Raw genomic sequence first — 24,239 nt, forward strand, 5'->3', positions numbered from 1 at the left:
AAATGATTATATTTCAACTTAGTATACAGAGCTAAAATTAGATGACAGCCATGGCTTTAAACGTAAAGAGTCTTCTTTTTGAAAAAGTAACGCTTTATGTTGCTGAAAGCAAAGTGGAGACTCATGGAGCAAACCTCAGAATTAAGTGTCTACTACTTCCCGTCTTTTGAAAACACCCACCACACAAAGACACACAGCTCCACGCCATGTAAATACATCCAACGGGAAAAAGGCTAGCAGCAGGAGGCAATTGTGGGGAGATATTCAGACAGACAAATCAAGAAGACACAAGTCAGCATGCCGTCTTGGCTCTTTTCTCTTAAATCAGTCTTTTTCTTGCTCAGCATTCTTTTTCCACTGCTACAAATAATATGCTGTGTGCCTGGCGAGGACCATACCAGATTCAGGATTCCACACACAGCATCTTTTCAGTTCCATTGTCACGCTCCACGTGACCGGTTGGACTCGTGCATTTTGTTATTTATGTTATCTGGCATCACCTTTACTTTGGTTGGAGAGAGCCGGGAGCGCACCTGTGTGTCATTTGTAATTAGTGTCCCATTTAGTTCAGCTCGGGGCTTCTGCTAGTCACCGGTTCATTATGTGGTTTTTCACCAGGACTTGTTTTGGATTGGCTTTGCTCTGGTTCTCTTTGGGTTCTTGCAGTTTTGGATTCTCCTTTTGTGTGTGTTCTAGGGTTGGACGATATGGACCTTAGCATACATTATTATATCTTAAGGATGCATCATGATATTTAAATTTATATTCAGCAGAGTCTATAAAAAGCTACAAACCTTAAGCCACATTGCGGAATACACTTGTCTCAAATTGTAAAGCACATTTATTTAAAGCACATTGCCACTAAATCACAAACTGTCGTCACCCATGCTATTCCAACTGCATATGGATGATTATTTTATACCACTCTTGTTTTCTTTACGCAGACATGGGGCAACGACGCTCTTACTTTGAAGGACGGCCACAGAAGTGTGTAGAAAACGTGTGTTTATGGCTAAGACCAGCTATATTCAAAAATAAACCTGCTTCTCGTATTTTTTCCACTCACCGGCCACTGTAAAACCTTCCTTACATGAAAGCCGTAAAAAACACAACGCGGTGAAAATATACTCATCGAGTCTGAGTCGAGCGCACACACAACCGCACAAGCTAACTCCTGCTAGCGAGAGTGGAAGCTAGCCAAACCGAGCTAGCCAGCCAACATTCACTAGGGATGGGAGGGGATTGTTCAGTGTTTATAATGATTTTGTGCCACATTTTTTCAACCACATTACAATAAACGTTATCATGCAGGTTATATAAACTGCTGGCAAAAAAATAATAATTTTTCTCTACACTGCGTTATTGGTCGTAACAGTTTACAAGAAAAGGAAGCTGCTTATTGTTAAGTTCAAGCTGCTGCTGCTGCATATTCTGCTAAAGCTTAGAGCAGATCATTTAAAACTGGCACTAGGGAGCCTTAATGTAAAAGTGGAATACATACAATAACGGCATAGTAATCTGTAGGAGGATACATTGTGTTCTTAGTTGTCCATACAGTTTGTGAACACAACACAGGTTACAGTTGTAGTTCCAAATCTGTTGTGTATTATTCGCACACATTCAACATTATAAGTCTACGTAAGTCTTCACCTTGTGCCCCTTTTCCATTTAAGAGACCTCATGTTTACATGTTATGTATTGAATTCTCCAGAGACCAGAAGTCCTTCATAAACACAATGGTTATCGTTTTCTATTTCACTGTATGTAACCGTTCAGATGCCTGACGGATGTTTTGTTAAGAAGCAACCGGACAGCAGAAGCACGCTGAGCCTCAGGCAGACCCATGGCAAAATGGACTGCAAAAACCTTCATAAACACGGAGAACTAAACAAAGTTAGCGTCAGCACAGGTCAAGGCGAAACACACCGTTATTAAAAAGAAGAAAAGAAAAAGAAGAAAAAAATAAGAAAGATCTAGTGAAAGGCATTTGAAACCAAAGTAGAGCTTTTTGGAAATTGAATCTCTTTGTGTAAAGGATAAGCAAAAGAAGACACTGACTGCTATTTTACAGCCCCCGCCTTCCCTGCTCCGCATTGTGTGTGTATTAAATCAATATTTGACAATATCAGAAAGTTACTAAGACATCACTGAATACAGTCCCTATCAGAAAAGTAGCTTTGAAGCATTCATTCAAGCTGTAAGATAGTCACTGACAATTGGAAAATGAATATTTTGGAGAGCACTGACAGCTGCCAACAAGTACTGTAGAAGTACTACAAACATCTGTATTTGTAGACCAGCTAGCTTTTAGGGATGATTTAGTATACCACCATCTGTGTCTATCCAACCATCTCAATTATCTGTATCCATATCTGTGCTCTGGGTGGGCGGGGTGTATGCCAGAAGTGGGTGGGGCTTACATCTGTATATTTTACATTTGAAATTGACATGGATTGATTATAAGTTGCTATATTATTATTTGGCTATATGTACTGTGTATGTGTGTAAGTGATCTGTAAGATTTTTTTATTCCATTATTTTTGAATGATCAGTGTGAGCTTGCTGATTCACACAAACAGGGAAATGATCTTTCAGGCTTGTTTACGGTATTTTTCTTTAAAAAACAGCATTCAGTACTTCAAGCAAAGTATTTCAATTAACGTTATCTCACCAGCCAAAATAGAAGACAGCAGACAAAAAAATAAAAACATGGCAGACACACCGAGCCGTTTCCAGCTGTGTCACCGCATATGAAACATGTTTAAGATTGCAACGTGCATACTGCGGCATATTAGAGGGGTGAAATATTTGTTTGATGCAGCTACTGTGCAGGTGTACCTAATGTTGTGGCCAGTCAATCAGTTTCTGTTACCACTGCCTGTGTACTGCCAACTGAAAATGAACAAAATTCGTGACTGACACAAGCCTGCACAGCGCTGTTTAGTCGAGCTGTTTTTAACTTGCCAACTGTAACGTGTACGTGAATGAGGCACCGCTCAGCTCCCCTGTGTCTGCCGCTGTCTAGCGAGAGGCGGTCGCCGTGTGTGACTGGCCAATTCACAGTGAATACATAATGAGCCTTTTCATAAACACGAATACGGATAATGACTAAATGTAATCGTTTCATACTCACATGATGCATTATCCGTAACCGATACTTGTATTTGAGTATTAGTCTAATCCATACTACTGATAACCCTTTTTCCTGAGGGTAGTGACACAACATCCAGAATATTTCTTTAAAACGGTATGTGCATTAATCTATTAAAGTCTATGGACAGCTATAAGCCCCTCTACCTGCCCACACGCACAACCACAACTTTAAATTATTGTTATTTATTCTAAATTATTTAAATTATTTGTACAAATTACTGTTTAGGCTGTACATTGCTGTTCATATTTGATGTAATCTATTTATTCTCCACATTATTATTTATTATTACACGGGAGCCAGGCAAAACCATTTCGTTGGCAATTTCACTGCTGTGTTATTGTGCAATGACAATAAAGAAAGTCTATGTCTATGTTGATAATGGCCATTACCAATTGGTAATGGCGAAAGAACGTCCATTAAAATGTAATCTACATCAATCTTTGGTAAGAACCACAAGAACTTCTACCAACAAATGTTGAAAACCAACAGGCTACAGCAAAAGGTTCAGTCGTAGGATTCGGTTTTTGATTACAATTATTGCCAAAAATGTCTGTTTTCATTCACTGTGGTCCTCACAACCAAACAGTTCCTAAACAAAGCATCCATGCGTTGGTGACTCAGTCTCTGTGAAGAATGGCTAATTATTTTAGAACTATTTACTCAGATTGCGTCGTCCTCCTAATAAGCACTCTTCGCCCTGTGCTGATGAGGCGTTCAAGCACACTGTGTGTTCTGTGTGTTCCCTTCATTTTATATTACGGCTGAAAAACATTCCAACATGACGGCAATATTGAATTCAAGTAAAAAGCGGCTATCCCTATCTCTCAGGGAAACCCAGCCACCCTGCGGAGGGAACTCATTTCAAATGCTCGTATCACTGATGTCGTTCTTTTGGTCACGACCCAAAGCTCATGACCATAGGTGAGGGCGGGAACTTAGATCGACCGGTAAATTGAGAGCTTTGCCTTGCGGATCAGCTCTCTCATTATCGCAATGGTCCAGTGCAACGACCGCATTACTGCAGATGCTGTTGAGCTCACGTTCCAACTATCCCTCACTCGTGAACAAGAGAAATACCCGAGATACTTATACGTCTGTGGAAACTTCTTAACTGAAAAACTGCACTTTTTTCAGAATTTTGCCCATCAGCCCCCCTTGGTGAACCCTCAGGCAGGGGAGTACTTTCAATGTACCTGTATCCTTTCAGTTTGAAGTTCAGTCTTTACAGTACAGATAAATAGATATATATTTCTCACAAGTATTTCAAATGGTGGGTGAAAACATTTTGGTTACTGCAATTCTACATTTTGTTACTGTATAGGTTAAGTACATATATTTACATTTATTCTGAACAGCACCTGCCACTTTTTTATTTACATATTACATATTCTTATTCCTTGTTTAATTTTTCTTCTTTTCCTTATTTTTATTTTCTACAAAATGCACCGTGGAGTTGCACTCAAATTCCGTTGTATGCAATACAATAACAACAAAGGCGAATGACAATAAAGGCGAAAACAACCACTGCTTTCAGATGTAGTTATTATATTCAGGATTGTTTCTAATATTTTGACTCTTGGTATTAAAAATAGTGCTCGGAATGATGCAGTGCAGTTGTATGAATAAAAACAAAAATCTGACATTGTTGTTAAAAATTTAACAACATTATCAGACAGTCTGCTGTTTTCCAACAAAACTTTCCAAGAACAAAAATGCAGGGAAAGGTGCTAGCCTCACACGGTGTGTAAATATTCTATATAATGTTGCCACGTCCACACTTTGCCACAGCTTGCTGCATTTTTCCGTCAAGTAATCATTGTATTCTAACAGGAGAAAGTGCCAGAGGAGACCAAGTCAAAGTGTCTGTTGCAATAATAGAGAGGATTTCACAGCAAGGCTAACGTGAGTGGGTGAAGGGAGAGAGATTTGCAGGCGTGGCTGTGGGGCACCAGACTACGGATGCACCCTGCGGATGCCTTCTGCTGTTCGATCTTATTTGTTTCAATAATCTTCTAGGGTACAGTATGGGAAACGGTTAAATTTAATACAATCAATATTCAGCCCGTGGAAAGATAATGCTCATTGACATAGAGGTCAATAGAAGTAAATTAACAATTTACATCACATCACTTTGGGAATCAACGTCCCAGAGCCGGGAGGAAGAGAGGAGAGCCACGTATTTCATGTTGCTCGATGTCCAGTGTAAAGTTTCCAGTCAGTGATGGTTTGCGGTGCCATATCATCTGCTGGTGTTGGTTTTCTGAGGTCCAAGGTCAGTGCAGTCATCTACCAGGAAGTTTTAGAGCACTTCCTGATTCCTGCTGCTGACCAACTTTATTCAGAGTTCAGTGACGAAACTACCAGTACCTGGTTTAAAATGGTATCCCTGTCCTTACTTGGCCAGCTGTTCCCAAAGGGCTGATGGCTTTCCTTTTCTTTGGTGCACTGCCACCAGAGAAGCTTGCCTGACCCGTGGGAGACATAATGAAGTGCAAAAAGTTCTTAGATAGGTCAGTGGTAGGCCCCATTTATATATTACGTACATATATAAATGTTTCTGTTGTTCACCATGGTTACTCTTAACTAGTCAAGGTACAGCCATTGAGCTGGTCTCATCCTATACCTGGTTTCCATGTTGATCAACGCCTAACTTTTAAGTAACATATTGTAAACCTAGTCTCCAAACTTAATGCCCCTTTGTCATGAGGTATGTCCGCCGCAACATCTGCATGTAATCAGAGCCGTTTGACAACCCTGCACCACTTGAGTCTCAGTGTTCCACTGAATGAAAAAGCCATGTTGACGGTATAGGCCCATCTAAATTGATTAAGGCAGCGCCCTATTCATGAAAGCCCCATCATCTGCAGCCTAACAATACCTCCATAGAAGGAGCTGAAATTAATGAAAAACTACAAGGAGCAGTGAATTTGAAAATAACAATCATCCCTCCACTTGTGTTTTTAATTCCCACGTCACGTTTAAAGTAAACAAGTCACGTAGGTACTAATACTTCCATTTCTGCTCCATTATTTTGACTGTTCCGCCTACAAGCCTGACTACTGCTCTCTGGAACATTCCAACGTGTTTCTATGCATTTGATCTCCTCCCACACAAGCAGCACGGTCGCCGACAAAGCAATTACAGCTCACAGCGACGTGATATAGTCAGTCAATCACCTGCTGTTGTTCAGGTCAACACATGCCGCTTGGAGAAGCTCCGCCCACATCTAAAATTATCATTCACAGGTGACACGGTAGCTGGGAGTCACAAGATGATGACAACAGTCGGCATGTGTTTCAGGGCTAGTGTAAAGCCCCGGTGCTTGCCACCGCTGCGCCGCAACAGAGAATTGATTGTTTGTATTTGGAGGGAGGCTCAAGGAAGCAGGCATAATTGCCACTTGGCGAAGACAGTGACAATGGAAATTTAACGATTTTCTTCCCTGCAATATTACAAACACAATTAGACACCGAGCCCGCATGAATACACAGCGAAGGATCTGCTGTAATCCACTGCTAACAACTGCTAACACACATTGAGCATTGATCCTCGTGCATCAATCAAAGGATTAGTTTGGGCATGGTGTCAAATGATTTGTGTCAAATTTCCAAAACCCATGAGCACAACACAGTGCAACAGTTTCATAAAGTTTGCATTCTATTGAATTACATACAGCAGTGTTTGTGTAATCCCTACAGAGTCAATATGTATCGTACATCGATGCAGGGCAATCATTCCCTGAAATTTTTGTCAAAAGTTGACTGGGAACATGTACCAGGAATCTAACCTTTGACCAGTACAAAAGAGGAAACAAGAAACATGTTGATTACATTCATCGTTTATGCTATCAACAGTCTTTCTGTGACTAAGTTGTGTCACATTGGTCTTATTGAGAAAACAAAACGCATTCAATGCATTCACCCTACAACCAGTCCAGGGTGTACCCCGCTTCCACCTGGAGTTATCTGAAATGGGCTCCAGCATTCCCTCAAAGCCTAATGAGGACAAGCGGCATTGACTTGACTTTATTTCAGACCTGACTTGGACGTCTTTACTTGGGACTTAAATTGAGATTAAAAGACTGGAGACTTGTAAAAAAAAAAACTGACTTTCTCCCACCTTTAAGCCAGAACTGATACACTTAAGTCACTTAAGTCAACATGTGAGGGATACACTTATAGGCTATCACATGGTTTGTTTGGTATCAGGCCCAGTATCATGCCCCCAAGTGCCAGTATCAGCCCGAGACCGAAGGTCTTCTTCATGGAAGTTTAGCTTTCGTTTTTCCATCATGTAACATGTATCATGTTCCAGAGAGTTTAATTTTGACTTGAGAGAATCGGGCTCGTATTCATCCAAATTTTCTTTTCTGATAGATAAGATTAACGTAGACCCTTATTTGCCTAACTCAGGTGAAGCAATACTTTCCACCAGTCTTCGTTCGTTCTTGAAGTTGATGAGCCATTCAGAAAAGAGCTTTAGGTCCTCCTCATTAATGGTGATAAAATGGTCCATTTCTAAAATTCTGTTAATTTGTCTTTCGCCCGGAGTGTCAATCAACCGCCGACATGTTGAACAAACGCTTGTGTGTACACGCTAGTGTGCTGTTCTCTGATTGGTTGTTTCACAGGCCTGATACCAGAGCAGCGCACTCTGAGTGAACAGCTATGAAGGCTGATACTGGACATGGTTAAACTCTATATTTTATCAGTATCACTGCCCTGGGCTTTGACACAGTATCATTTTGGCCTTTTCCTGTATCATTCATGGGCGGTTTCTAGGGTATAAGACCAATTAATGCTGTAATATGTGATAAAATACAGTATAGAATACAATAATTAAATGAAATGTATCCCTTTTCAGCCAACGTATCAGGAAACTCATTCGCTGCTCCATCATCCCCACCAGCAGCTTCACCTTGAACTTTAATGTTATGCAAATCAGCATGAGCCTTAAACCGCATAAACCACCTCCTACTGGCCATAAACACTTCACGTTCCCTCCCTTCCCCCTTTTTACTTTTCAAAGTTTCAAACAATCTTTTAGCTTTCTTCTTAATCAACATTGGCTCACTGGGATACAGGGTTGAGCTGGTCTTCCACCCGAAGAAGACCAGCAACCTGTCCATCTCAATGATGAGACCAAAAGATGAAAAGATCCTACCTTTACCATGAATGATGGGCACGATAGTCAAGCTGGTGAGGCCCTGGCTGTTTCTCTTCTCTGAGATTTTTATGATGCTCATTTTCACTCGGTGATGGTGATGGCGTTCCTTTTCTTTGGCGCACTGCCAACAGAAAAGCTTGCCTGACCCGTACACCAAATAATGAAGTGTGAAAAGTTATTAGATTTTAGAACCACCACGTGTGAGGCATATTATATTCTTAATTAATTTTTATTCATGACCACTGTTGTCAAAAAACATCGGCAAACAGGGACACTTAAATTTTGCCCACACTGGCAAGTACAGTTCATTGGCGACTCCAAATTGTCCATAGGTATGAATGTGAGAATGAATGGTTGTTTGTCTATATGTGCCCTGTGATTGGCTGGCCACCAGTCCAGGGTGTACCCCGCCTCTCGCCGGAAGTCACCTGGGATAGGATCCAGCATACCCTAATGAGGATAAGCAGTATATAATGGATGGGTTCATTGTAAACAACAATACAGGACATTTTAGACAGCTGACAACACAACTGACATTTTTATTTCTGTGTGTCTGAAGTGTCAATGAGGAGCTTAGCCAATAAAGAAGCGTTTGAAAGACTTCACCAGAAAACCTCCATGGTCGCTGTAATTGGAAACATTAAGTAGGATTGAACTGGAAGCCCACAGGCATTCTTCAATCCCCCAAATAAAGTGTGAAAACAATGCTAAAAGCGTATCAAATGGGCTCTTAAGGCAGGAGAGTTGTGTGATGTGAAATGTGTGTGTGGGTTTTAATGATTTTGACTCGCACTGCTCAAAGAGCTCGGGGTGTTTGTGAAGATCAGTCGTGTCATGTAAGAGTTGGACTCGGAAATGGAGCACAGAGCCTTTAAGAGGGGCGACATGATTTCCATACTGAAGACTTCCAAATGCCACTGTCTATTCACTACTGTCTATTCAGTTGCAATGATTTTCTTTATGGGGGTTTTGTTTGACTTTACATGTGCATAAAACAACAAAAGAATCAAATAGAGATGCATAACATTGCTATTTCTGAGCTTAGTAATGCAAACTGAAAAGTTCAGAGTTCCGAAAACAAGGCTTTTCATACAATCAATGGAAGTTAGTTAGTTAGTTAGTTAGTTTTGTAAAGCACACAATTTCAATGATTTAATTAAAGGAGACATATTATACTTTTTTTAGTGAGTTCAGGAGTCCTATAGAGTAGCTACACACAATAAGCCGCAACCTTTACCCCGCCCCGCTTTTAGTCATGTTTTAACTGTGTATAAACGACTGAATGTTGTATTTTAACATATCTTCTACACTCAAGTGTCTTTGAGTATTTTGAAAAGCGCTATACAAATAAAATGTATTATTATTATTATTATTATTATTAAGAAAACATACGAGATCTTTCAGACTCTGCACCTCTTCCTGAGTTTTTTCCTCTGGTTTCCTGCCTCCACCCCCAGCCCTCCTCCAGGAACGTTCCCCGCCAAGCCCACGCTGCTGTGATTGTTTGGGGTCCCGAGGACTTCCCGACAGCTGCCAAACCCATTTTGTCCAATTTCTTACACAATATAAACACAGTTGGGACACTGGAATTGTTACTCACAGCTTGCTCCTCTGACTCTCCAAGACAACCGAGTAACAATGGAAAGGCATCGGACTTCAGGAATAGTTTGGCAGATAGTCCAGCATCATTTGTGATTAACTTATTTCCTGATACAATTTTTGAAAAAGAAACCTCATCACATCAAGTGATCTGACGACACTCCAAATGAATAATAACGTAAGATGATCAAAAGAACGATACCGTGACACCGTCAACCCGTGATTTTTTGCCCAAGGTGACCTTCAGCATCTCATATCAGCTCATCCCTAGTGCAGAGACCCCCGAACAAAGTGTGAAATCCCAATAGACAGAAGTGCCTGTATGTAATAATGATGGGCTATTTTCAGCATAAAGTGGTACATGTATGTGGTACAGTGGTATGTGATTATGTTATCAAAACTCTGTTTTGATCATGTTTTCTGTTTTTCATTATATAAAGGCACCTTGGGAACCGGATTCGCGAACCAAAAAAGCAGCACACCTTTCTCCATCTCCATCCTCAAACAGAAATTATTCCCAATCCTCATTTAAAAGGTGGAAATAGGCAAGATGCAACTACTAAAAAAGTGCACTTTTTTGTGTACTTCAAAAGTGAGCAAGCTGCTGAGATGAGTTGCACTAAATCGGTAATAATAACTCTAACGCAATAACGGTTAAGCTGCGCCGTGGTGCTTGGAAGAGCACGCTGAGGGCAGAAAATTAAAAAATGAAATGACTTTGCAATAGAAGCGCAGAATGTCGTAAATCTTTCTTTGTGGGATGTAATAAGACCACTTTGTGAGAACCAGTTAGTATCACGCACTGTGGGATATAATGCCGAATTTCATTACTGTGTGTAGATACATACGTCTGACTTGCAAGTATTATTGATGCTTGGAATGGACCATTGCTCAATATAGGAGGCTATTGAAGAACTATCCTGTCCGATATCATTTATCCTGAATTCCATCTCATTATTGAAATAAAGTATTACTTAATCAAAATCAGGGGTGTCACTACTTTAAGTCGAGCTTGAAAATGAACAAAGAAATGGAAGTAAGACCAAAAACATTGTATTTTATATGTGTTATATGTATATGGTGAAGTAAGTTCAATCCAAGTACAACCATGACCATTACCAAGATAGCGTGCCGAGTTTCTGAAAGGGACCTTACCACCCGTCTGACATCTGCATTGTGGCCACTTGACCCATCCCGGATCGAATTCTTAAATAGCGTGACCTCACTTTCTACCCAGTCTACCCCGTCTTGCATCTGGCCGCATCCACTAATTCCCCAGCGACCCTCGGTGCTGATCTATGAAAGCCACGCCGATAAGAAACACAAGAGATGATGGTCGTCTTCTCCGCAACAACAAACCGCTCCTCTGTGCTGTTCAGTCTTTTATCAGATAAAGCCGGGAAAGAATCACAGTTTGGAAAATGAAATAGAAAGAGGTTGTAACATCTGACATCAAGCAATGGATGATGATGTTCCAGCAGCCTTGTTGCCATGATGATGTTAAAGCACCATAAAGTACAGCAGATGCTGTTGAAACACACGTAATCGATTGGGGTGTGATTACTTTTAAGAGACACTCGGCATCAAGTACACGCTCATGTAGCGTAGCCTCACTCTAATTAGCGTGTACATTCATTGTGGTACATCTAGCGTCCCTGTCAACATTCATTCATTCATTTATTTTCTACCACTTATCCTCACGAGGGTTACGGGGGGTGCTGGAGCCTATTCCAGCTGTCTTCGGGCGAGAGGCGGGGTACAGCCAATCACAGGGCACATATAGACAAACAACCATACACACTCACATTCATACCTATGGACAACTCCATACAGAGAGCGCCGATTGAACTCGGGTCTACTAGCTGTGAGGTCTGCGCGATAACCACTCAACCGCCGTGCAGCCCTCTGTCAACATTTCCTTTACTAATATAATTCTATACGCATTCAGGCATTATTATCAATGTTTCAATTCAATATTGTTATGCAAAACAATTCCATTCAACTCAATGGGGTTACAAACCCAATTTAAAACTACATTGCACTTGTTCACCTGTAATATAACCTTCTATTATAGGACAGTTTTAAATGTGTCACACCAACCGTGTATGTAGTTGGGCTTAATTTGTAGTTAGCTTGATATGCTTTTGAATTTGGTTGCAAAATCAGATAATATAATTTTTTTTAAAAACAAAACTTTGACTCACCGCGGAGTGGATGGTTACTAGCAAAAACGAACTGAATCGGTTCAGTAGTTTCAATCACTGTTTGAGCGGCTCGCTGCAACAAGGCAGGAACGATGCGATGACCAATGTGGCAACCTGGAGCATGCCGCCGTTTTGCACATTATTCCGCGGTATCAAAACATGTACTGTTGCACCCCTTTTACCCAAGTATAGATATTTTGTTGTACCTCATTTGGTTTAATAGCCGTAATTTAGGAATACCTTTTATTTATTCCATCTTACAAACAACATCCTACCTGCTGTTTCCGTGGCACCATTATGCTAGGTTATTTTGAAAATGGTCTGCTACTACAATGCATCATAGATATCTATCTCTTAATTGCAGTCCATCAATTGCCTGAATGGTTGGTAATTTGGGTGAAAGGAGAGGTGGAAAAAAAACTATAATTGCAGTCTGTTGCTTTCCTATTCCTACTGCCGTCCTTGTTATTATAACCTTAGCAATAAACCGCACAGTCAATCTTGTAGAAAATCTCGTTCAATCAACGGTTTAGCACATCCACATAAAACACAGACATATAATTGTCTTTATTTTCTGCTAAATTTGAGACTATTATGCCTGGGGTTTCCATGTTGTTGTTTAGCAGCTGAATTTTGTATTTTGATAATTCTATGTGGTATAGTCAATTCTTTACACCTCTTTATGCAAAGGGTTTATACTGAAATACAAGAGTAGTAACTTTGGTCACATGACGCACCAGCTACATAAACCGTCCATCACGATGATGGCTCAACCAGTGGCTGATACCACTTTGTCAATACTGCCCACATGTTGATTCAATCCCGCGATAGCCTTCCAACTAATTGGTTTTCTATCCACCACAAGCGTCTTCGCCTCCAGGTCAAAAATCACAATTACGTTGCCATGTTCTGCGGACTGGCTGCGGAGGTTGAGGCAGCCATGACTTTAGCGGGGACTCAAAATAAACCTGCACATTCTGAGTCAACCAATTACTGTGTCACAATGCTGGCATCACAATTATATGCCTCTTCTCGCTGCACTTATGCTCACCAAAGATTTCCCTGTCACATCCGTAAACATGCATTCACTCTGGCTGGTAAGCCCTTTTCAGGTGGGCGGGATATCATTAGAAATAATAGGGATGTCAATTAAGGGTAAGGGTAGCATTACAACACATTGTTCAAGGGATATTCTTATAAAGGCAACAATATTGTTAACAAAATGCAATAAAACCACCTTAAAATAACATAATAAATAATAAAATGATGGTCGCTGACACAGGATGAATGGTAGAAAACGAATCAATGATCTGGCTTGGAAAAGAAACAATACAGTTTCTGTCCTTGCTGCCTCAACCCTGGACCAGCCAGGACACCAGTGGTGTTGGGTAAGCCCGACTAGCCATGATAGTACAGAGAATAGCGTTGTTGCCATAGCAACGTCGGATTGCCTACTTTAGTGGTCCAAAATGTTGGCCGACCAGCCTGGACAGCTCATCGTTTGTCATCCCTACCATCAACACTAACAATACAAAAACTGTTTTCTCCCTTTTTGCTGAAAACTAAAGAACTGAAAAGGGTAGTAACAAACTTTTTTTTCTGATGAAAGATGAGAGTCTATTATTTCTTGTGTCTATATAGCCCAAGAACACAATATTCTGGGACGGCTTTTGAAAAATGCCTGGGATCGACTTACTGAAAGAGTGAGAAATCGACTGCAAAATGGGCTGGAAAGACAAGTGACACAATTCATGTTTTGCTAACAATACATGTTGAGAATAATGTTGGCCGATAATTGTCACAGGCTTGAAATGTAGACTTTTTACTTGTATTTTTCCCACTGTGACATTTTCTCTTCAAAACAAACAAGCAACGCGGTTAGTTTGGAGCTCGTTTTTGTCCCACGGGGAAGCTAGCTGACTGGGAATGGCTCGTGTTTTGAAGTGTCACTTAACAACCTAACTTTTTCCGCTCTGATTTTCAACTCTCAGTATTTTTACCAATGTCGTGTCTGCTCTTCAGACATAACGCCTGTATTTAATAACAAATGAGCACTAAATACTGTATTTTCTGGGCGCACTTTTTTTCATAGGTTGGCTGTTCCTGCGACTTATACTCCAGAGCGACTTATAAATGAAAAAACTGTTTATGTTACATAAACACTGGACACCTTTTCTGTTCATGTTTATTTTTTGTGTAGCTGAATAAGCATTGTGTTAGCATATCTTACACCTATTCAGCCTGTTCTCTATTCTTCTATTGTTAGAACTTGCCTTCCAAGAGGACTTAATGTCTGTTTTGGTCAAGTAGTTAAAATAAATTACCTGCAAAAAATGGGACTTATATTCCAGTGCGACTTATGTATGTTTTTTTTATACCTAATTATGCATTTTTGGCCTTGTGCGACTTATAGTCCGAAGCGATTTATAGTCCAGAAAATACGGTAGTATAAAGACAATGTAAATGTTGGCCGTTACATAAAAGACAAATAACTCAAATAATAAAGGTTCATCTTTATTATTGGTAGACTTAGCATCAATGCAAACACAACCTGAACACTTCAATCGATCCAACACTTGGATGAATGAGACAATTCTTTTGCTGAAAACATTACATTCATTACCCAAAGTTTTTTTGGCACTTAGACTTTTTGGAGTGTCCCCACTGGGAGATTTGTGTTTTAATGTGCAACGGAGTTACTTATTATGATAAATCAGGTTTTGATCGGCCGTTAAAGCGGACATACGAGGTCATCTATAGTCCTTCCTGCTCCTTTAAAGAGAACAAGCAGAGCCATTCACTCGGTCATTTATTTGACTGACGTATGCAATAACCTGTGTCAGCACAACCGTCACTCATTGAAAACATTTTAACACCGGAAGGGGAGCGTTCTCTGTGGCCGCGCTGTCACAAAGTGGGGAAAGCAAATGAAACACCGGAGACCATCCTGGTTGTGTCAGGAGAGGGAACAATAAAGTTAAATTTAAAAACAATAGGCTAAGGTGACATGAAAGGTTAAATGTGAGAATGTAGGGGATGGGGGGAAGTGGGGGTTACCTACTTCTAAGCAGCCAGAAAGGGGAAGACGGCAGAGAGTAAAGGAGGGAATAGTGGAGGATGGTAACGAGGCTCCATCAGCCTCATTAAGTTGCAGGGAGGCTCCAACCTAACAACCAGTCTTGTCTCATGTGAGGCACACAAACACACACACACGCACATCTGCACGCTTTTCCATGACACACCTTGAAGCGCACACAAGCACACAAAGGGAAGGCTGTACGCAAGCATGGCTCCAGGTAATACGGAGGCCCTACGACGAGTGTTTGCATCTGCTTATGGGCTTTATCATTCAGATGAAGACGATTGATTTGTTTTCGCAGATCGTGATCCATGTTGTCACCTTATTAGGGATGCAGCGCTACCGTGTACCAAGGTGGTGGTGGGTGCTAATATTATACAATGAAACCCACTGGTGGGGGATCTCATAAAGGTGACACTATGTTTTCAATTTGGATTTTTGCTATTGTTTGTCAGTGAACCTGATTATGCAATTTTCCAAATATATAATTTTCCATGTATAATTTAATAGTTTATAATTGAATGATTTTCCACATTGTAGTTTGGCGATATAAACCATAAAAAAAGGTGTGGATCCTGGATTTCTTTTGCCGTGGCCATGGTTATGGTTTTATTTGTTTTGGACATGCTTAATACGTTACATGAAGGGACGTCACATAATTCCAACTGCATTCTAATTGAACATGTCTGAAAAAGAAGCAGAACCTTGAAAAAATAAATAAGGATTAAGTGCCATAGAAAACAAATGAATAAATGAAAAATAAATAATTACAAAATAAATGTAATTTAAATAAATATGAAGTTGAAAGCTAAATTGAAGGCATAAAAAAAACTGACAGAAACATAGTGGAATGTAAATCCAATGAATTTGTACCAGAAAGCCACAAATGTTACATAAAACATGTTTTTATAATTTTACAATTAGAATTTGACATGCATAAAACCTCTATATAAACAATAGAATGGAATACCGTTTCTCACTTCAATAACCAAAAATGGTTCAGTTGGTATTTTGATGAAAAGTCGCAGTTCTCTTCCAATTGTCAACATTATTTCTCCACCTCAGCAAGGATCCTATTGATTTTGAGAGCGTCGACGCAGCAGAGATGAAATATATTTTTTTCTTTCAGTTGCAATTTCCAACTGACCTTTGCATGCTATTGTTCTGTCTGTAAATAAGAAGCCTATTGATTTTTAGGAATATCCGCCTCAGGATGGGCCAGGGAGCAGAGGTCAAAGGTCACATTGCTACACATGCTGCCTTTTCAGAAAGCGGCACGGATTTCCTTGTTAGAGCAAATGCTAATTAGTTGCTGCATCTTAAATGCCCAAGGGTTTTTGTATGCTATTTTATGTAATGGATATAATAAGCATATTGGTTATATTGGTCCACGTGACTTTCCAGCTAGCATTTATTATCATGGGGCCAAAGGCTGTGCAGTAAAGAACATATTACAGTATACGTACTGTGAGTAAGGACTTGATTGGGACGCGTTCATGAAGTATTATGTGATGTAATTAAAATACTCCAAAGAAAGTATTCTGCTGCATTGTATATTTGTATATTCTTCTACAGTATATTCACCAGCTTCTAAAATATACAATACTAATGGTGCATTCGGAGGATTGTGTTCACACTTGATAAAAAAAAATACAAAATTTCAAACAGTCTTCATTGTGGGTTTAATTCCCCCATGCAACGCAACATGAAGTGCAGCGGTCAGAGACTGTGTCTTTGATGGCATTTTCTTCTCCGGCAGAGATCTTCAGCTGTGTGCTGTACTGAGAGCAAAGTCGGCCGTAACGCGACACTCACGTCATGGCGGTGACGGCCATTTTTTAAAGACCGCCGACCCACCAGTTGAGAATCACTTTCTCTCAACAGCTATCACACCTCCCAACTGCTCCTTCATGCCTCAAAGGTACCGATTCCACCACTTTCAGACATTTGCGACACTTGAATGCTTTACTGTCAGTACATTTATACAAGAGCTAAAAGAGAGGCTCCAATTTAATTAGATTTTCTTCCTAAATCACAATATTTTTTATGAACCACAGTTTTTCCTGGAAGTGCTACTGAGAAGGTTCTTGGTCCTTTGGTACTTGTTTTCGGAAATAACAGGTAGTATGTTTACCACATATGTATACTACAATATCTTCTTTCTTCAATTGCCCACCCGGGCATTTATCCATGGTAACTTCATTCAGGAACACATTTTGGTTGAAGAAACATTCTCTTCACCAGCAAAATCACAAGCCTCTCTGATGACACGCTGGGCTGAGAGGAAGCAATAAGAAATAAATAGAATAGTTTCCCCGTCGCTACCAAATTTGACAACGTGAGGAACATTTCTTTGTTGATGAGTCATGCTGAGCTGATCTTTCTTTGCAGGCTCGAAAACAGAGATCGTCTGAACAAATGAATTACCGATGGCTATACAGGTTGTAAGCAGCACCCAAACAATTACCACAGGTACTCGATATAGCACATAGGATATAAGATATGTACAATAGAGATGTCATATTATGTGTTATTACCCCTGCCAAGAATAAGCATAGCTTGACATGAGGGTTTGTATTGTGAGTGCGTTTTCTTGCTCAGTGAGTAGGATCATTGAAAAAAAAACAACTCCATAAAGATGCAGGATCACATTTTGGTACCGGTGCATGAAAAAATAATTTTATTGGCATTTATTTGCTGTTGGAATTGAGTGGAAGTGAGGCTGTGACTCATCAGAGCCCACAGATGGATCGGCGATGGAAGAAAAGCTTGCTGTGAGTTGGAGTTGGTACTTAATTTGGACAAATAGAGCCCTCGAGACATGAAATAACACCCCTATAGTCACATTTATACTCCATCCATCTATCCAGCTGTTTTCTATGCCGCTTATACCCATCAGGGTCAAGGGGGAACCTACCAGTTGTTGTTCAAGGGGAATATTACATACAAGATTGAAATACTACTACTACTACTACTAATAATAATAATAATAATAACAATAATAATAATAATAACAATAATAATAATAATAATAATAATAATAATAATAATAATAATAATATTATACAATATATAATTTAATAGTTTATAATTTAATGATATATGTGGTAATAATTTAATATATAATTTATTATATATTATTATAGAATATATAATATATATTTTCTGATGAGTCACTGTCCCACTTCCACTCAATTCCAACAGCAAATAAATGGCAATAAAATATTGTTTTCATGCACCGGTAACAAAATGTATATTATAAAATATATATAATATATATATTATATAATATATAATAATATATAGTAATAATAATAATAATAATTTTATTATTATTATTATAATTATATATAATAATAATGTCTTTTTTTGAAATCACAATCATCGTCATTTTAAATTCAGTGCTGAATCCAAGTGTTTATCTCCTCCCTATTATAACTTTGCATGAGTTACTCAAAAAGTTTTGTTTTCCTCTCCCACTCTTGCTTTGAATCGAAAGCAGCAAGTACTTGAAAGAACAATAATCAATTAGAGCTAAGAGGAAAAGGTCATCTGGGGCCGTAGCTTCTAAACGGGCTTTGTTCGCCCAACAAAAGTCTCCCAGCCAAGGAAGCCCCCCCCCCCCCCCCCATGTCAAGGAAGTAGAAAATGCTGCTTAGGATCACGCTGGAGTTATTTGGCACTTGACACAAAATAATTGCTCAAATTGAGACGCGCATCGCATGGCGGATCGGATTAAGACAGTCATCCTAGTTCGTCTACCTTCCACCTTTTGAAATTTCCCTCTACTGAACAATGCCGGCTCACTATTTTTAAGGTTAAGACACATTATTTCTTTGGAAGGTGATTTCAATTGGTGAAGAGTATTTGTGCTTCTCATTGGCACCATGTAGGCATAATAGGCAGATAATAATAATATTAAAAATATATTTCATATATATAAATATATATATCATTCATTCATTCATTTTCTACTGCTTTTCCTCAGGAGGGTCGCAGCGGGTGCTGGAGCCTATCCCAGCTGTCTTTGGGCGAGAGGCGGGGTACACCCTGGACTGGTCGCCAGCCAATCACAGGGCACATATAGACAAACAACCATTCACACTCACATTCATACCTATGGACAATTTGGAGTCGCCAATTAACCTAGCATGTTTTTGGAATGTGGGAGGAAACCGGAGTACGCGGAGAAAACCCACGCATGCACGGGGAGAACATGCAATCTCCACACAGAGATGGCCGAAGGTGGAATTGAACCCTGGTCTAGCTTTTGGTTAGCGGGAGACATGTTGTCTTTTATATGATGCCTATTCTGACGCGCCTTTTGTTTGACACCTTTTCTCACTTTTCCTTAAATATTCCATGGATATTTGTAACCTTGAAGCATGACCAGAGGCCAGTAACCTCATTTATTCAAGCAAGGAAAAACTGCCTCTGATGATGAATACACGTTGGAATATGACACCCATGCCAGAGGAGCTACGTTAAAGGCTAGACCAGTGGTTGCCAAAGTGGGGTACGTCAATTGCCATCGGGGGTTCGTAAATAAAAATGAAACAACAATCGGTGTCAACACTCCAAATTACAAATGCGCCCGAATGCCTCACAGTGCAAGGAGACTGCAGCAGGAAGGTTACTTTGTCCATTTCATCATCATTTGGTTTATATTGACCTTCCAATGAATCCCTGCATGGTCACAGCTACAACGTGAGTGGAGATTTACTCCAAAATGAGGCTTTATTATTGGCTGGATGTATTTTTGTATTTCAGATACTATTAAGAAGCAGGAAGAGGTTATTTTAAAGTTGAGACACCATGGAAAGATCCCAGTCAGATAATGGACACTTCATACTCAACCCTAACCCTAACCCTAACAGTCCAAAGTAGGTGATATTTACAAAGACAACCACTTGTTTATCATACAACAATAAGACAATGTTATATACCGTATTTTCTGGACTATAAGTCGCACTTTTTTTGGCTGTTCCTGCAACTTATACTCCAGAGCGACTTATAAATGAAAAAACTGTTTATGTTACATAAACACTGGACACATTTTCTGTTCATGTTTATTTTTTGTGTTGCTGAATAAGCATTGTGTTAACATATCTTACACCTATTCAACCTGTTCTTTATTCTTTTATTGTTAGAACCTGCCTTCCAAGAGGACGTAATGTCTGTTTTGGTCAAGTAGTTTCAAATGCGACTTATACTCCAGTGTGACTTATGTATGTTTTTTTCTACCTAATTATGCATTTTTGGCCTTGTGCGACTTATACTCCGGAGCGACTTATAGTCCAAAAAATACGGTAATGTTCTAACTTTAATGTCACCTAATATCACCATGCAAAATACACATTTTCACCCGAAATTACTATCAAATGAATAAACCGTTGAATTATGATCAATATTTCAAATCAATTAACATAATATGTTATGTTTTTTTAAGTGTGCAGGAATAGGGGGAACAGGGCTTCACATCAAACACAAACATCTGAAGGGGTACGTGACTGTAAAAGGTTTGGAAACCTTTCAAAGCATCCATCTATACAATAATAATTTAGCTATGTTTTTGAAAAAAATCCAAAGATTTAAAAAATCCAACTTTGTGTGAGACCATGAATGCATCCGGACTGATTGCATGAGCACGAGGATGAGCAGACAGGATGCTATTCTGTTCTCTCTCCCACAGGTAAACATGAAGGAAAATAAGTCATACTTTCCCAGAGCTATTTGACATTTAAAAAACTGCTGCATGAGAACTTGATGGCGCCAGAGTAAACAAATCAGGTAAGTTTATAGTAGTTTACACATACATTTCTGTAAGTTTATCTCCAATACTAGTACGAGTACTCCAACTCGTCTTTTCTTATCTGAACTACTTTGATACCCCCAAATTCCCCCCAACATTGTTTTAAACATATGTTTTGCGGCTCCAGACTATTTTTCTTTAGTGGGCAAGGGGGTAAAATGGCTCTTTTCATAGCAAAGGTTGCCGACCCCTGCCCTAACCCTAAAAAGAACCGTCCCAATGAACTTCCGACCAACCATGAAGACACTGGAGTGGCTCCCCAACCGTGGACCACCATCAGTTTGCCTATTGGACAAATGTTAGCGAGGAAGACTCCATCCTCTGCCTGCTGCATATTGAATTATAACGTTCTCCCTAAATGTAATTGAATCTAATATTGACCACCGTTGTTTTAAAGTTTATTATACTTAGATACTACCTCAGTCTCCCCAGTCTTTTGTCAAAGTTTTACGTTTTATGAAGTGCAATATAGGAAGCAGAGCCACTTGGAACCACCCGTTAAATGACATTCATTTTACATGCATGTCCATGCACATGTATGTACAGTAACTAGTGAAGCCTGACAATGTTGCCTAGCCCAATTGAAAACCTCCCACAGGAGTCAAGTGTGTGTGTGTGTGTGTGTGTGTGTGTGTGCCCAGCTGCACTCTGAATCAGTGAGACTGGAGTCATGGTAAGGTATTCTGTTTTTTTTTTTTTTTTTACACACCTTTCGTCTGCCTTGTTATTCATGCATGAAAAAGCTCAAACCAACGGGCTGTTTTTCAAATTAAAAGTGCTGATGCATTTCAAACCAGCAAGCGAGCATCAGAGCAATAACTGTGGCGAGGGAAGGAGGTTGAGTGGGAGTGGTGGTGGTGGTGGTGGTGGGGAGGGCAGGGAGGGGGTTGTTTTGGATTTGCACTCACTCTAAATATAAAAAGCATGACGGCGAAGGTGTTAAGTGAACTTCAAATCTTAAGACTTTACAATATGATGTGTGTGGGTAACTCATCACGTGATGATGTAGGCATCCCGAGAACAGAATATGTGTGATGGTGCTAAAAATAAAGAAGATTCTGTGAAAAACAACACTGAATGAAACAAAAAACCTCTCATGCATAAGGCCCCGAATCCCCCCCCCATACACCACATAGATCAATAATATGCAACCTTAATGTATGGACACAGGAAGGAGTTATCTTTTTCAATCAGCATACACAGTAACCTCAACCTGGAGCTTAACCAGATCCTGATGGATCACACGTTATGTTTTCGGACTTAATTGGTCCTCCTTCGTTTTTTTAAGTCATGCTCTTGTTCCCCAGGTAAGGTGACATATTTGACAGGCGAAAGAATGGCCTTCTAGAGAGGTAGGGGGGGAGGGGTGGGAGAAGGAATGTAGGCCACTCGCATGCGTTCACAAATATCCAATGTAATTAAATGACTTCATTGTCAAAAGACAAGTGAGAAACACGACCGCGCCCCAAGACGTAAGAAAGCAACATGCGTCAGCATTGTGCCGCTGCTGGACGGTCACATGACACTTATGCAATACGTCTAAAATATGCACGAATCCCACGGCTATTTAAGGAGGGAGTGCCTGACACAGTGTGTTGTTTGGAGGTCAGCTCTCGCATGTGGTTAGTATTCAGTACTCCAGAAAAGTATATATACTGTATGTACTTCAACACAGCACGCTGATGATCCTGAGAGAACCGCACGCAAAGGTCACAGAAGTTCCTGTCTGCATCGCTTTGCCTTTTTTGGGTCATTCTGGGCCAAATAAAATGCTCCCGCTCAGCCTTTTTTTTTTTGTTTCCACCTGGTTCAGTACCGCCGACACGATATGTTGGATGTACTTTTTCCATAGTACTGTTTACAATGGTATATGACGGTATATTAGAGTAGAATATGGAACGGTATGGTATAGTTCAGTAAAGTAAGTACAGTATAGTTTTAAAGGAAAACTGTATGTTTATGTTAAACATGTGTATTTGTGTTTTCTGTGCATTATAAATATATAAAAACAGCTAAAACTAAAGAAGTGCTAAAGTACTTCCAAAAACATTCAACAGTATCCAATACTACAGTACTATATGTAATAGTATTGCATCGGAAGAGGGGACTTAACAACAAGTAACAACATATTTGAGAGAGATAAGAGATCTTTGACCTGGAAAAAAAACAAATACAGCCTGTTTTCTTTAATGATCTCACAAACACACACTTTCACTATGAGCACCCCCCCCCCGACCCCTGACCTGGACATGTTGAGATCAGATCAGCCTCCTGATCCAGACTTTGGATGGGTTTCTGACCATTCTCTCCAGCGCTGGCATTGCTTTAACAGGAGTTAATTGTTCATCTGACTCTTTGACTCAGTTATTTCACAGTTGGAAGATTCAAAGAACCCGGGTAGTTTCAGCCCTGGTAAAAAGAGCCGAACCAAATGACTCTTTAAATATAGAATCAATTTGGAGATTTTCTCATCATGCCGTTGGGAACACTGTGACCACCGTGGGTTAGCATACGTGGGGGCGCTCCACTCCAGCTCTCAGTTGCATTCAAGTTTGGATTTCCGGGTGTTTGTATTTACGAACCGCAGTGTGCTTTGTGATGCTTGCATCGCATGCTGAAGTCTAGCAGCCTCCCTTGGGAGCAGTTTGTTCAATTTAAATGTCAGTATCGACCGGGCAGCAGCATGAAGTGATTTAGATTGAAATCCTTCCGCCATTGTGGTATTACTGTGCCTTTATCCGTTTAAAGACAGCACATGTAAATACCACCTCAGGTTGTCCATTCCCACCAAGGTGAAAGGACAGCGAGGAGCCTTTCTGCTGTCATTTCCTACCATGTCCTCTAATGCAGGGCTGGGAGCGTGGACATGCCTTTCAGACGCCGTTGTCGGAATTCAATAGATTTGGTTTACTGCAGCTATTTGTGTCAAATTGCCTGGCTTGATAAGTGCGGTGGCACAGGAGTCTCCGGCAAGGATGTGACACATCTAAGTGAGGAATGTGGAAAATCCATAAGGACTGGAGCTGGAGAGTCCAGACAAGCTCATCAAATCCAACTGGCTTGTCTCGTCTTTGCGTGGACAGCAATGATTCAGCTATCTAAAATGGCTTAACCTGTCCTGAGTCTTTTTTTTTTGAGGTCCCAGTTTGACACCGGGTTGTTAAAGTGCACGACATGACCCTCGGCGGTAGCAGCTGCTCACCAAATAGCACCATCTCTGCTTAC

General features: G+C 40.1%; 1 protein-coding gene across 3 annotated transcripts in view; it reads right to left on the reverse strand.

Annotated features, from left to right (window-relative positions):
* The window catches only part of drd2a (dopamine receptor D2a), a 45,802-nt gene that overhangs the window by 20,808 nt on the left and 755 nt on the right, over nt 1–24,239 (reverse strand). The window contains exon 1 of one of the 3 annotated variants that reach the window (XM_058079893.1): nt 1,067–1,196. The exons of 1 other annotated variant lie outside the window; for it this stretch is intronic. Coding sequence is in view for 1 of the 2 variants with exons in the window: in XM_058079890.1 (XP_057935873.1) it covers nt 399–438 (40 nt within the window). In the remaining variant the exon portion in view is untranslated. Of the gene's footprint in view, nt 1–398; nt 986–1,066; nt 1,197–24,239 lie in introns of those variants that run through there. One more of the 3 variants, XM_058079890.1, reaches the window with a different exon arrangement.

Source organism: Doryrhamphus excisus, chromosome 8 (genome assembly GCF_030265055.1).
Source record: "Doryrhamphus excisus isolate RoL2022-K1 chromosome 8, RoL_Dexc_1.0, whole genome shotgun sequence".
Classification (NCBI taxonomy): domain Eukaryota; kingdom Metazoa; phylum Chordata; class Actinopteri; order Syngnathiformes; family Syngnathidae; genus Doryrhamphus; species Doryrhamphus excisus.